Below are 13550 nucleotides of genomic sequence, written 5' to 3'. Positions count from 1 at the left end.
GCAGCCCAGTAGCCCTGCTCTGCTCCCAGGGAAGCCTGCAGGGTGTGGGCAGGGCCTGGGAAGGCAATGGCAGTGAGCCAGTCGCGGATGTGCAAGGGATTCCTCCTGTACCTTCCCAGGAAGCAAGCACTTCTCACGGCTTCGACCCTGCCCACATAGTTCTCAGTAAACTCTGATCTTGCCCTGGGGCACTCCATGCTATTTGATTTATGGGGAGGGAGAAATCTCCCTCCACCCTTCCAAAGCCAGCATGCCACAAGTGCCTCGAACCTGCACACACCAGATTTCGCTGCATGCTGGCTTCCACTGCAGCAATGCTCTGCTCCTTCCCTTCTTTCCTTAGTCATGCCAAAGGCTTCACCGCATTGCTTACACCTTTCCCCAGCAAGGCAGGCTGCAGCGGGAAGCCTGCAGCAGGCAGGAAAGAGGCACGCTTGCCGCCTGCTGTCAGAAGCCTGAACTGAAGGGGAAAGTTGCTGCGATTCTGACACCTTCCCCAGCCCCTCCAGGCTAATGCTCAGCTGCGCACCTTCTCTCCTTTGCTGCCCACTTCTGCTTTCACACGAGGATGAACTCCAGCACCTGTAACACAACTGCACTGCAACACAGCTATAGCTTTAAGTTCATCAACACTTAACTTCCTTCTGGACGTTAACAAAAGCCTGTTAAGAAAAATGCATTACACTCCACCCTCTACAAAATCTGGATTTATGTTTTAGTACCGGTGCCAAAGTTTTGCCAGTAAGCATAGGGCAAAGACTACAGAGGATCTGAATCCACATGCAGAGGCTCAGGACGCTTCTACAACTGAAACCTGCTTGCTGCAAGTTGCATTGCTGGGAGCTGAAGGTTTCCAGCGGGAAGAGCTGTCAAACTCACATCCTTTTGATTTAAAGAAGAGAACAAGCCACACAGGTGCCAATGAGTGTAGCTATAAGTTATTTATTCTGCAAAATAGAGGTATCTTCTATGGAGTTGAACACTGGAATCACAGCATTATGAATTGTGGAAACATTTTGACAGCGCGCACACACGCAGGCACACACGTACACCTACACACGCACACACAGCCTTTGTACAGGCCTCTACTCTTGCATTATCCAAGAGAGAGCCCTCTCTGCAACTTTATTTATGAAAACCTGCAGCGAGGGTTGCATTCGAGACCCCTTCCCTTGTTCACCGGGCTTCCAAGGGAAAGAGGTCAGTCAGGATTAGGTGCATTGCACAGGCAACACGTACGACAAGAGCACAGCAGATGCTCCCCAGCCCAGTGTTCAGCACATCCTGGATAGGAGTTAACTCTTGGCAGAACACAGAATGGAGCTGGAGCGCTCTTGCTCCCTCCTCAGTCTTTTCTCACACAGCCGAGCACCGGGTGGGTGGAGGAGGCACTTTTCCACATTAGGACACAGTCAGTGCTCCCTGCTCACCATGGTCCATGTTCCAAAGGCGGTAAAACTCTGCAAAGTCCACATAGGGCTCTACGCGCCCGTCTTCATCTGGCTGGAGCGAGTGGGAAGGGCGGGAGCGGAACAGACCCCCATCTGAACTTGAGCTGCTACTCTGTGTGTGAGTGTTAGTGGACTGGAGAGTCACAGTGGGGCTTTGGCTGGGGAGAGAGGGAGAGAGAGAGAACAAAAGCAGCTTTATTTTTCCACATCCACAACCTTGCACGAGGCACCAGAACAAGTGCCAGCTTCTTTAAGGATTAAGCTACCAGGTAAAAGAAGTTACAGATCCTTGCTCTGTCACAGCATTAGGTGTGTTGAGAACAGCACACTACTGATGACTGCCAAAGATACCTGCCTCACCTTTAACTGGACAGCTTCAAGTACAACCAGACATCTGAGAAACAAAGGAGAGGTAGCAAAGAAAAGAAAAATAAAAAAAGAGGGATACACTCTGCTGGCTTCCTCATACCCATACAGTACGAGCTTTACAGGAAGAGTCTGGCAGCAAAGCTATTCTTGCGTGACCCACACTACAGCCAAAGCAGCTCTGGTTTGTCAGCCTCATTGTTTCTGGAGCTACCAGAACACAATAAGCATAGAGCTTCTTCACTTTGCAGAATGTACACACTCCACCCTGTGCCAAAGGCTGAACTCAAATCAGAGCCACCAGTAGGATCCTGCACAGTAGATTCACATGGGATCCAAGTCTAACCTTTATCTGTTCTTCTACCCTAACTTCTCTCCCCTGAGCAAGCTGACCCGTGCAGCACAACCTCTTCAGCAGCCTCTGTTCAATATTAAAACAAAGGGCACCCACTCTCCCTCCATGCACAGCATCCAACATCCAAAGAGCTGCTTTGGATTGCCAGAGTGTCCTCTAGTGACAGCAGCAGATGCTTCTCACAAGGCATGTTCCCAGAGCTGGCTTCAGAGCCGCCTGCTTTGCTCATTCCCACTCCTCACATATCACTTTCCAGCTAACAACTTATGCTGGCTGTCAATACTGCAGTCAGGAGGGCCATGCTGCAAATAAGGGAATGAGTGACAGGTGTGCCTTTGCCTTTCAACCACTTCACACAGCGTGAGCTGCAGGGGACTGCGGGATATCAAGAGAGCAGCATATTTACTTAGTGAGGGTGGGGGTGGCTTCATCCAGAGTCGAGCTGCTGTGGGCACCGTTGACCATCTGGCCTTGGGAAGGCATGACAAGAGACAGCGTGACGCTCGTTTTGCTCGTGCTTTGGGAGCTGGAATATGGCACAGAGACTGGGTAGACACGGCCCCCTGAGAAGGAAGAAAACAATTCTATGTGCAGGTAAGACATGAGTGACAAGGGGTGCAGAGCATCAAAGAAAGGTCAAAGGAATGGTCAAAGATCCCAAGGAAAGAATTTATATTAAGTTTCCTTTCTTAGATGCAGTAATGCATCATCAAGTTGTTAAGGACTCCAGGTCTCAGAAGCCAATAATCCCCCTAATAACAAAATTCCTTCTACGCTGAAGTATCTACTCTCCCAACATGAGGTCAATGCCAGATCAAGGGCTCTCATCTTCTACCCTCTATTCCATTTCCTTCTCTCTGCAGCATACCTTGTGTTGGTGTTAGCGTGGGCTGACTCATCTCACCCAAGGGATAGCCAAAATTTCTCACAAGCAGGGTCATGTCTTCATGGCGGGGACAGAACTTGGACCGTTCCCCACCACTGGCAAAAGTGTCACAGTGGATCCGTTTCACCCGGTCCACTACAGCTTGGGCCACAGCATCCAGTGACGTCTGCTTGGCAAACTCTGTGGCTATCATGGCTGCAATTTCCTAAGCAGAGGAGGAAATAAATGGAACAATGTTTAAGAGATTCTAGAAGAAACCTTTTCCAGCCACGTGACCTAACCTTTACCGCAATTTATCTAGCTACGGTTCTTGCCAGTCTCACTTGCTGATACGTGCTTTGCACCTAGAATCATCCCATCCTCTTTAACAGGCTCCTCCTAAAAGGAGGGGAAGGTACCTGGATGAACTGGCTTGGCAAACCAGCTCCCACATTGTTACTGACTGGGATGGGGTGGCACGGGCATCCAGTTCAGGTAGCACTCGCGCGACAGATGCGAAGGATGGCCCATATGAGAGCAGCCAACACCCCTGAAATAAGTCAGTAGCTGAGAGAACAACTCCCATGTAAGCGCTCACCTGGTTGGCCTGCCCAGGCCCATGAGCTGCTTCCAGAGCTTTGTAGAGCCCTTCAGACATAAGCACCAAGAAGCCAGTCACTCCATCCAGTGAGTGCCCTCCGTGGATTTCAGGCTCTGCTATGATAGGCTTAGATTTAGCAGCACTGGAAAGAGACAGTGTTTTTAATAACCAGTGGTGTCATAGTGAGTGAGAAGAAAGGGTCACAAAAAAAAAAAAAGGGGGATTGAAACCACAAAGTTGAGTTTTCCTGACCTGAGGAGTTCAATATCAGTATAGCCATATTTGACTTTGTAGTCTCCAATGCGCCGAGTGCTTTCCTGCCCACGGATAGTTCCCACTTGTTTTATCTTCCCTGCATCCAAGCCTGCCAGATTGAAAAACAAAATGTAAGAGAGTATGGGAAACTTGAAGGACTTACCACAGTTGCACTATCAGGAAGGAGAAACACAATATCCACAGCTGAAAAAAACCCAGCTACAGTAGGACAAAATAAGAAGCCAAAGAATCATCCTTCCTCACAGGAAGGAAAGAAAGAGCAGTTTGCTCCGTTTCCAAAGGACACGTTCTCATTAGCTGTCATCTGGGAGTGAGGGAGAAGGAGCAAGATGCACACAGCTCAACACTCCCACTCTGAACGCAATGGTTGGCCCTGGGACAAAGTCCACGTCTTGGTCCAAAGCCACCGGTGGCAGCTGGCCTGGGAGCACAGGCATTCACTGAAAAGGCAGTGGAACATCTGTGCCTGTCAGCTCTGGACCATGTGATGGGAGGAGGAGAGCAAGAAGAGGGAAAATATACGTGAAGGATTCTGCTGCTTCTTCCAACAATTATTGATCCCTGTTCCTAAATTCCATATGACAATTTCAGTAATATGCTAACTTAGGAAATCAACAAGAAGCAGTGAATTTATTCAAGTGCTCAGATTGGTGCTGGCTACTCCTAAAACAAGGACAGTGAGCAAGCAGGTATTTAGTTTAAGTTTAAGAGGATAACTCAAACCTGTCAGATGCTAGGGAGGGATCTTATCCTGAAGAAGGTCCTAACAGAGACCATCTGCAAGGGGCTATTCTTTGAGGCAGGACTCAGAGCAGATGAGTCACTTACCTGGTCTGTTCTGGCAATCCCCCCCATCCTGGTTAGATGTAGAGCTAACAGGCAGGAAAGTGTTATTTTGAGATTTTTATCTAGGGATGACTGTCCTCAGTACAAGGTGAAGGCAGAGGTCCAACTGAAACTCTCCCCCTGAGTCAAACCAAGCTTCACCACACAGATGGCTCCACACCTACCCCAGCAGTAAGATACAACTCTTGCCATCTGCTGCAGACCAAAGCTGACTCATCAACATGGCCTGGCTCATTTGCCAGCTCCTGGCAGGGGGATACAAGCTAACCACAGACACAAACACAAGGAGCACACCAGAGAGCTCGTGCCTAAATCACAGTGATGGTCCAGGAGCACTGAACAAGCTGAAATGAGCAGGCTGAAGAGCCAAGCAGGTGTAAGACCTCTCTCTCTCCCTTTCCCCAGGACTGGTGAAAGATGTATCATGACAAACACCATCCCTGTGACTTCTTAGCACTGTGCTTCAACTTGGGCCTACAACAACTTCAGGCAGGTCCCCAGAACAGCCTGTACACACTAGCTTGCTCCACAGGCTCTTCCCTCCATTAGCATTGCCAGTAGGAGAACCACTGCTGCACGAGATGAAGGTCAGCATACCTAGCAGAGAGTCCTGTCCCACTATAGACCACAGCTAAATTGAACCTAGTGTTTTAGGCAGTAGAAAGGCAGTCAAAGCCTCTTTTTCCCTGGATTCCTGTGGTCAGTCCTCTGTTTCATAGCACACAACACTACTGCAGGAATAAGAAACAAAAATGAAAGAGAAAGGAATAAAATAACACCTAGCAGCAAAACAAAGTTATCACACTGACAGCCTCCCCAGATAAGAACATTGATCAGGTGAACCTAATGAAGAATGCCAAATTATATATACCAGAACAAAGGCACAGAATACAAGTATGTCCATATGAAGAGTTTGGTGTTAACAGCCACACAAGTGGCCTGGCCTAGTTCCAGACAAAGAAAAAAACACCATGTCAAACATTGTAAAGGAAAAGGGAAATTGCCTGAAGCAGGATGTCAGTATAGGCACAGTTCAATAGTTACTGATGTAAGAGCACTAAATGCCAGAGTTTGGTCTGCCCCTGTCTGAAATGTACTTGCTGTTTTGCAGCAGCTTGTACACAGGCAAATCAAAACCCACCATCCTCAGGGCGTGGCATCATGCAGAACTTAACCCAGACGAACCCTGGTTTGCCTCCAAAGGGGCAGTCACACTCTGCCCACCCTGCTTCTGCCCTCTGGCTGCATGTCTCTGTTCCTGCCTTCCTATCCACTCCAGCAATCACACAGCTGCAGGGCAAATCAATGACAGCATGGCAGTGGGACACAAAACTAACTCCCAAAACGAACAAAAAAGGAAGAAGAAAAGGACTGTTTTCTGTTGGTTCAGCAATCTGAACACTCTGTAGTTTGAGTGGCTAGGTATGCAGAAAAAGAACTCGTTATTTGAAACCACAGCCCACAGCGAACTTCTTTCTGTTGTCACTTATTGTTTCCAGGGGCTTAAGTCATTCCTGGTGCCCTAGGTAAGCTGGGGCGTGAGACACTCTCAGGTAGGAACATGAAATTGAACACTCACCCAGCTGAGAGAAGCGAAAAAGTTCATCCTCATTCTCTGTAGTATGGTCCACGTTTAGCTGAGTCACCTGCAGCCCATCCACTGTGGACTTACACAATAGTGCACGATTGGTACCTGCAGCAGGAGTAGTGAGATGAGGCACCAGATAGCTCTGCCGTTAAGGGGAAGAACATATCCAAATGGAAAAGGAACAGGAGAGGGGAATAAGGACAGAAAAGAAGAGAAAAGCTCATGTACTCTCTCTTCATGATCTCCTAGAAGTAGACTTGCTTACAGCATACTAGGCCTGTTAGGCAGCTCTTCACTCAGCCTTGAGCCAGTACCTCACAAGACAGTTCTTCACTTCCCAGTGAACCACCACTACCCCTCTCAACCCATTTTCCCCTCTTCTTTGGTCATTAAACATTGCATCAGCCAGTATCTGCAGAGATAATGACTTGGACTGATTTGTCCATCCTACAAGTAACAAGCAAATCACTCCTTGACCAGGGAATGTTGGGGACAGTTTCAAATTGCTTCTGCTTCCTAGAACTTCGTAGAACTGCAGCCACCCTCACAAACACCTGAACTGGGATGCTAACAAAGAAAAACTCACCAACATTGGCAATATAGAGCTTATTGTTGAGAACAACAGCCACAATGGCCATGGCTCCTCCAGAGATCTCCTGCTCTACAACCTTCAATCTCTCCACGATCTTCTGGTATTGAGGAGGCAGCTGGTGGTGAGGAACACCCTGGAATCCAAGATTATGGAGGAGGCTTAAACACTTAGTCAACAACACTGAAACCACAGCTAGAATCAACATTTGTATAGAGAGAGAGGCCTCATTTTGACAATCTTGCCTTGAGGCCAAGATGTGCAAGTCATACAATTATTTGTTCAATCCCAACAAACTACATGGGTTTGATAAGACTCTGGAGATGACACTCCAATTCACTTGAAGACCAGAATTCACACCTGCCCGTGTACCATGCAAATTTGAGGCCTTGCCTACCATCCACATCATATGTCTTTATCCTGGAAGAGCCATAAGTACAGGGCTGAGCACCTTCCCACAGCACCTTCAGTTCTTTACTAAAAAAAAGCAATGATAGCTCTGGTAGTAGTACCAGTGGGAACTGAACTCTGCAGAACAGACCATGGCACTTGCTTCATTTCACATTGGCTCCCAGACGAGAACTACACAGGCACAGATTTCAGTTACAACCTCCTTTGGACAACACTGATCAGTAGCCCAGTTCTTAAGGCTACATTACCTCTGGCAGCTGGGACTGCAGGCTGGCCTTCTCTGCCAAAGCATCATCAATAGACTCCAAGAAACTTCTTTCTACCACATCAAAAGCCTAAAAAAGACCGTAAGAAAAACTAAGCTCTTATCCAGTACTTAGAGAACTTCAAAACTACCCATCCCCACCTCCGAAGACTAGTTCATAAGAGCAGCTGTATCACAGTTCATATAGATATTAAAGGATCACACATCATACTGAAATGTAATTATTTTAGTGCAATTATTCTTGTTAATAGCTTGTGAAAGCAATCTGCTAGTACTCAAAACAGGAGACAAAACACACAAGTTACAAACCCAGCAACGTCAGAGACCTATTTGATTTTGTATGTTAATTGTAAAAATACTCATCCATCACTCAAGAGAGTGAACTTGCACATGCATCCCCCCACGCCTTAATTTCTCCCTTTCACTCATTGTCATCTCCTTCTCAGGCTGACTTGCTCCTACACGTCCAGTGAAGGCTGGCTGCAAATTCCTGGAGAGCTGTCAGCAGCACACTGACAGCCAGGGAGACAGATGGGTGAGAGATGGAAGTAAAACAAGCAGCACTGCAGCTGCTCAGGATAAGTGCAATCACAACCACTGGCAGATGTTTCAATCTGCCCTCAGAAACCAGACGCTGCTCCCCAGTGGAAAAAAGTGAGAAGAAGCTGTTCCCAGTCGAAGCTGCTTTACCTGCAGCAGAACACGGCGCACATCAGCATCACTGTGATCTGCGTGCAGCTGGCCCAGCAGCAATTCTGCAGACAGCCTCTGGCCCACAAAGTTGGTGACTCGGTTGCCATCATAGCCATTGAAGACACCATAGAGGTAGCAGTTGTTCTCACTCCTATCAGAGAAGGCAAAAGAATTCACAGATGTCTATGACATAAAAACACACATAACAAGTTTCTCCAGAATCTTGTATGCTCTGAGTCCTCTGTGAAAAACTAAATATCACCTGCAGACAGAGGCAGGTAAAGGAGACTGTGACCCAGGCACAATCAACCTACCTGAATTTCAACCAGTTATCTTCCAAGGGGTGACCCTCTGTACCCTTGCCATCTGCACTGTAGGAACGGTTTGGAGCTGAGCCCACCCCAGAGAGATGGCAGGATGGCAGGTCATCTGTCCAGCTGGGCTGCTGTTCCTGAGAGACACAAAGAGGCCACGTAAACCATGAGGTGATAATGCTGCTTCAGGATGAGCTACAGGTTCATTGCCACCCTCTCTGCTACCAGGGCAGCGCACCTACCAGAGAACTTCATGTTCCCTGCTGCAGAGCTGCATCACTTACCCCTTGCTTTCCCTCTGAAGCTGAGCTCTGGCTGAACCTCCGGCTCTTTCTAACAAAAAACCAGAACTGACACTCGCACCCGAGCCTGACACACGGCACAACACTAATGGCGAGTTCGACGGACGGGACCCTCGCACCTGGAGGACACCCGCTCAGAAAACGGGGATTCGGGACTGCCAACACCGACGGAGGGCCCCTGTGCCCATACGGGCAGGGCCACAACGGCTGACCCTCACCCCTCTGGCAGGGCCCCAAAGCCCCACACAGGGCTGCGGGCCGGCCCCGGGGCAGCCGGGAGCAGAGGACACCCACCTCCCCTCACGGCGGGCACCTCCCCCTTCCCGGGCAGGAGGATGAGGAGGAGGTGCGGGTCCCTCCTCGCACACACAGAAGGAGATGCGCGAACGGGGAGAGGGGGGACGGCGCCACTCACACTCTGCAGCAGACTCCTCCTCTGCGCCGCCATCTTGCAGCAGCAGCGCCCTCCTCCCTCCAGAGCAGACAAATCTGCCGGGCAGAGCGGCCGCTCCACACGACCCCGCCCTCTTTCCCCTCACGCAGAGAGCAGCGCTTGCAGCCAACGGGCCGCTTCCGGCGGTTGCCCCGCCCACACGCGCGGTTTGGTCACGCCCCCTTCCGTCACCCCGCCCAATGGGGAGGTGGCGGGCTCGGGAGCGCGCCCGGGTGGCTGCGTTGGCCCCGCCCCTGCGCGTGATTGGGGTGATGCGGTGCGTGGCTGCTGTCCTTCAAGGCGCGGTGCCTGCCCTGCTGTAGTTTGCGGTGTTTTGGCTCTGGAGGGCACTGCGTGGTCCTTTGGGTTCACCAGAGCAAAGGATTTTTACATTTCCTTCTCCCCACAGCTATTTTAGAGGGAATTGAGGTGTTTCTGTGACTTGTCTTGAGGCTTCTGAGACGAAGGAGCACCCTTTGGCCACCACAGGGAGGGAAGTGTGGCAGAGACTTGAGGGATCCTATGAAATCCTGTGAGCTGAGAGCAGTGGCCCTGTGTTGAGATTGGTTCGTAGCACCATCACAGAATCACAAAATCACAGAATCACAGAATCACCCGGGTTGGAAGGGACCTCAAGGATCATGTAGCTCCAACCCCCCTGCCTAGCAGGGCCACCAAACATACACATTTAGACCAGGTTGCCCAGGACCCCGTCCAACCTGGCCTTGAACACGTCCAAGGACGGGGCATCCACAACCTCCCTGGGCAGCCCGTTCCAGGGCCTAACCACTCTCCTTGTAAAGAACTTCCCCCTAACGTCCAACCTAAATCTTCCCTCCTTCAACTTGGATCCATTTCCCCTAGTCCTGCTGTTGTCAGCCCTTTTGAAGAGTTTACTCCTCTCCTGGGTGTAGGTTCCCTTCAGGTATTGATAGGCTACAATGAGGTCACCCCGCAGCCTTCTCTTCTCCAGGCTGAACAAGCCCAACTCCCTCAGCCTGTCCTCATAGGGGAGGTGCTCCAGCCCCCTGATCATCTTAGTCGCCCTCCTTTGGACCCTTTCCAAAATCTCCATGTCTTTCTTGTACTGAGGGCTCCACACCTGGACACAGTACTCCAGATGGGGCCTCACAAGAGCCGAGTAGAGAGGGACAATCACCTCCCTGTCCCTGCTGACCACCCCTCTCCTGATGGAGCCCAGGATCCCATTTGCCTTTCGAGCTGCCAGAGCGCACTGCATTCTCTGTGAATTCACTGTTCATTCATTCACTGTGATTCTATATTACGATTCTATAAGTCAGCCAAGTGGCCAGCTCTCAGCTGTGCTGCCAGTACCTAGACATCACAAGCCTCCTCCACATGTATCAGCCTGGAGTCTGTAGAATCATAGAATAGAATCACAGAATCATTGAAGTTGGAAAAGACCTCTAGGATCACCTGGTCCAACCGCCAGCCCATCCCCACCATGCCCACTGACCATGTCCTCAGTGCCACATCCACACGGCTCTGGAACACCTCCAGGGACGGTGACTGCACCCCCTCCCTGGGCAGCCTGTTCATCTCCCACTGAAGTAGCCCAAGGTCTTTCCAGCCCTCCTGTGGACTACGACATAGGCCAGGGCACTGTGAATGTGCCTTCAAGCCAGTCGTCACTTGACCTTTGTCAAAGAACTGTGGAACGGTTTGGGTTGGAAGGGAGCTCTGGGTTCATCTGGCTTATAAGTGACATCCAGAGCAGGATGCCCAGGCCCACATCCAGGTGGCTTTTGAATACCTCAAAGTAGAACTCCATAACCTCTCACAACAGCCTGTGCCAGTGCTCAAGAATCGTTCCCAGCATTTTCTTACACTGTAAGTCAGCAGAAGAACCCTGCAGGTGTGTGAGTGGCATGTCTTGCACTGTGTGATGACAGGCAGACAGGGAAGAGCACAGTTCTCCCTGTGAACCCAGGCTGAAGGAAGGGGCTCCAGTGTGAGAGATGTGTGTAGCAAAGCAGTCATGATGAGAGCATGGGTACTGAGTAGTCTTGACTTCCAGCAGTCATTTGATACTCTTTTAATGACATATTTGTTTCAAACATATTAGATTCAGATGTACTTCAGAAGTAATTGCTCATTAATTAAGCTCATTATATGGAATGATGGGTTTTGCTGCAGGGGATCCTGTCCGAAGATTCCAGCTCCTTTTCCTCTAAATCCTTTGTTTATTGTTTTGGTGCTTCTCTTTCTTCCGAATCTACAAAAATTTCCCATTCTTTCCTTTCACACAAGACTGACAGAAATTCAGCCATTCTGGCAGCCTTAGGTATGCAGGCTTTTTTAAAAATTATTTTTAAAGATTATACTGTTGAAATACGGAATAAAATGCTAGATTTACAACCTCAGTCTACACACAGGTTTCTACATGTTTAGCTTTATGTCTAAGCTTGGTTTCAACAATGACATATAAAATATTCCTGTGGGTAAAACTGTGAGTCGGTAGAAATAATTCCAGGAAGGGTGTTCAAATCTGCATTAAAATTAAAAGTGGAGTGGATGGATTTTGTACTAATAAAGATCTGTTTTCTTACAGGGTCAAGAAGAATTCCTTATGCTGCTGAAATCCGTGTAGAACAGCTTTGTCTGCACTGCTCAAACAGAACAGGCAAGTTCATCTGCTTTAAAACACAATGTCACTTTTTCAGCATTGCAGCAAAAGCTTATGCTTATTTAATGACATTCAAGGTTGCAGTCATGCACCTTGGTGAGCTCAGGCAGCCCCTGTCCTTGCACAGAGCACCACTGATATCAGCAAGGCTTCCAGTGTGCTCAGTGACCGCCCGTGTGTATCACATTGCAGGACTGGGGAGTTAAGAGTTATTGCTGTGCTCTTGTATTGTTAAGCGTGTCCTGAGACTAACAAGAGTGGAGTCTGAACGTTTGTCCTGTTCCTAATTTAAATGTCTGGCTGCAACTCATGGTCACTGACCATTGTCATCCTGTTTTATTTTCTCCACTGTGTTTGGGCTGGAACGCAGAGCTGATACAAAACATTTTGTCTTGGTGAAATTATTTGTGTCAGCTTCAGGATGTTCCTGTGGCACTGTCACTGAGCCTCCACCCTAACCTTGAACAAGGCCCTTAACTACTTAGTCTGCAAAATGAGAACAGTAGGATTTGCCCAAGAAGGCTACTTGCAATGCTGAATGCATATCTGTCCAATCTTTTGCAATCTTCCAAAGGAAAGTGCTGCTGAAGCTCGCATGCTGCCTCATGAATCCCTGCTTGCAGAGATCAACAGCTTTATGCAGGGCTCACAAAATGGAATAGTGCAACAGTTTCTGCTGCTGTATTGATGGAGCTTGTTTTTTTTTCTCGTTTTATTTATGTTTTATACCTTCAGTAAATCTTCTCAGAAATTACTATGCTATATTTTCATGCAGCAAAAATCTCCCCAAGCTCCGATACAGACCGATACAGAATATTGGTCACTGAACCTCATCCATGCACCAATGAACAAATGGCATGATTCAGTGAGTACCAGACTTCTAGCTCCCTATCCCTCATTAAACTCCCGTATTTCTCATCCCTCCCTCTCTCTCTGTGTCTCTTTGTACTTATTGTTTCTCATGCTTTTCTGTTCCCAATGACAGGGATTATATGCACAGTATTTCTAGTGCCAAGCTGTACTACTGCCTTCCTGTTTTTACAAATGTTTTCTCTGCAGAAAGGGAAGAAGCATTCCACCAGTCACTGTGCCGGGCTAGCAGATAAAAGATGAGCAAACAGTATTGACCAGTGTGCTGTGGAGAGCAGGGAGCATGGTGCACCCCCATCATGGTGCCGTTGTAGGCTCTCAGAGACTCCCCCAATAGAGTGAAAGAGCTGTCACTGCAAAAGAGATTCTGTGCAGAGCTTTAAGCTTGGTTTTGGCAACATTTGGTCTCATGAGTTGTTAACTCTTCTTGTCAAGACATTTGCCTTTCTGGGGGCATGGCATCTCTAGTATTGTCTAGAACACTTTCACCGCCAAAAGTAGGATGGTGGGAAAGAAGGGTCTTTGTCCAAAGAAAGAGTTGGCTGGGTATATCAATACATTTAGGTGTACACTTAGGTGCAGCTACAGGGTGTATGTCTCAGCTGTGTACCCAAGAGGGGACACAGTCTGGAAGACTGGATGCTGCCAGTAGATCATCACGTGCCTGTGCTTACTGTC

The 13550-nt window shown here is 48.8% G+C and overlaps 1 protein-coding gene across 1 annotated transcript; it reads right to left on the bottom strand.

Moving 5' to 3' along the window:
* Positions 1–1401: 1401 nt before the first annotated feature.
* On the bottom strand, positions 1402–9388 carry TAB1 (TGF-beta activated kinase 1 (MAP3K7) binding protein 1; the record flags this gene model as incomplete). The annotated part of the gene is made up of 11 exons (XM_079549413.1): positions 9338–9388; positions 8621–8757; positions 8304–8457; positions 7597–7683; positions 6935–7073; positions 6340–6453; positions 3891–4002; positions 3636–3780; positions 3041–3263; positions 2579–2735; positions 1402–1609 (listed from the first exon to the last, which is right to left on the bottom strand). Exons 1-11 carry the CDS (start codon positions 9368–9370, stop codon positions 1402–1404), a joined length of 1509 nt encoding a protein of 502 aa, XP_079405539.1. The 5' UTR covers positions 9371–9388.
* Positions 9389–13550: the final 4162 nt, after the last annotated feature.

The sequence above is a fragment of the Tetrao urogallus genome, assembly GCF_951394365.1.
Source record: "Tetrao urogallus genome assembly, chromosome: 1".
NCBI lineage: Eukaryota > Metazoa > Chordata > Aves > Galliformes > Phasianidae > Tetrao > Tetrao urogallus.
The sequence above is the reverse complement of the archived record's forward strand: the minus strand, read 5'-3'. Positions and strand labels throughout refer to the sequence as shown.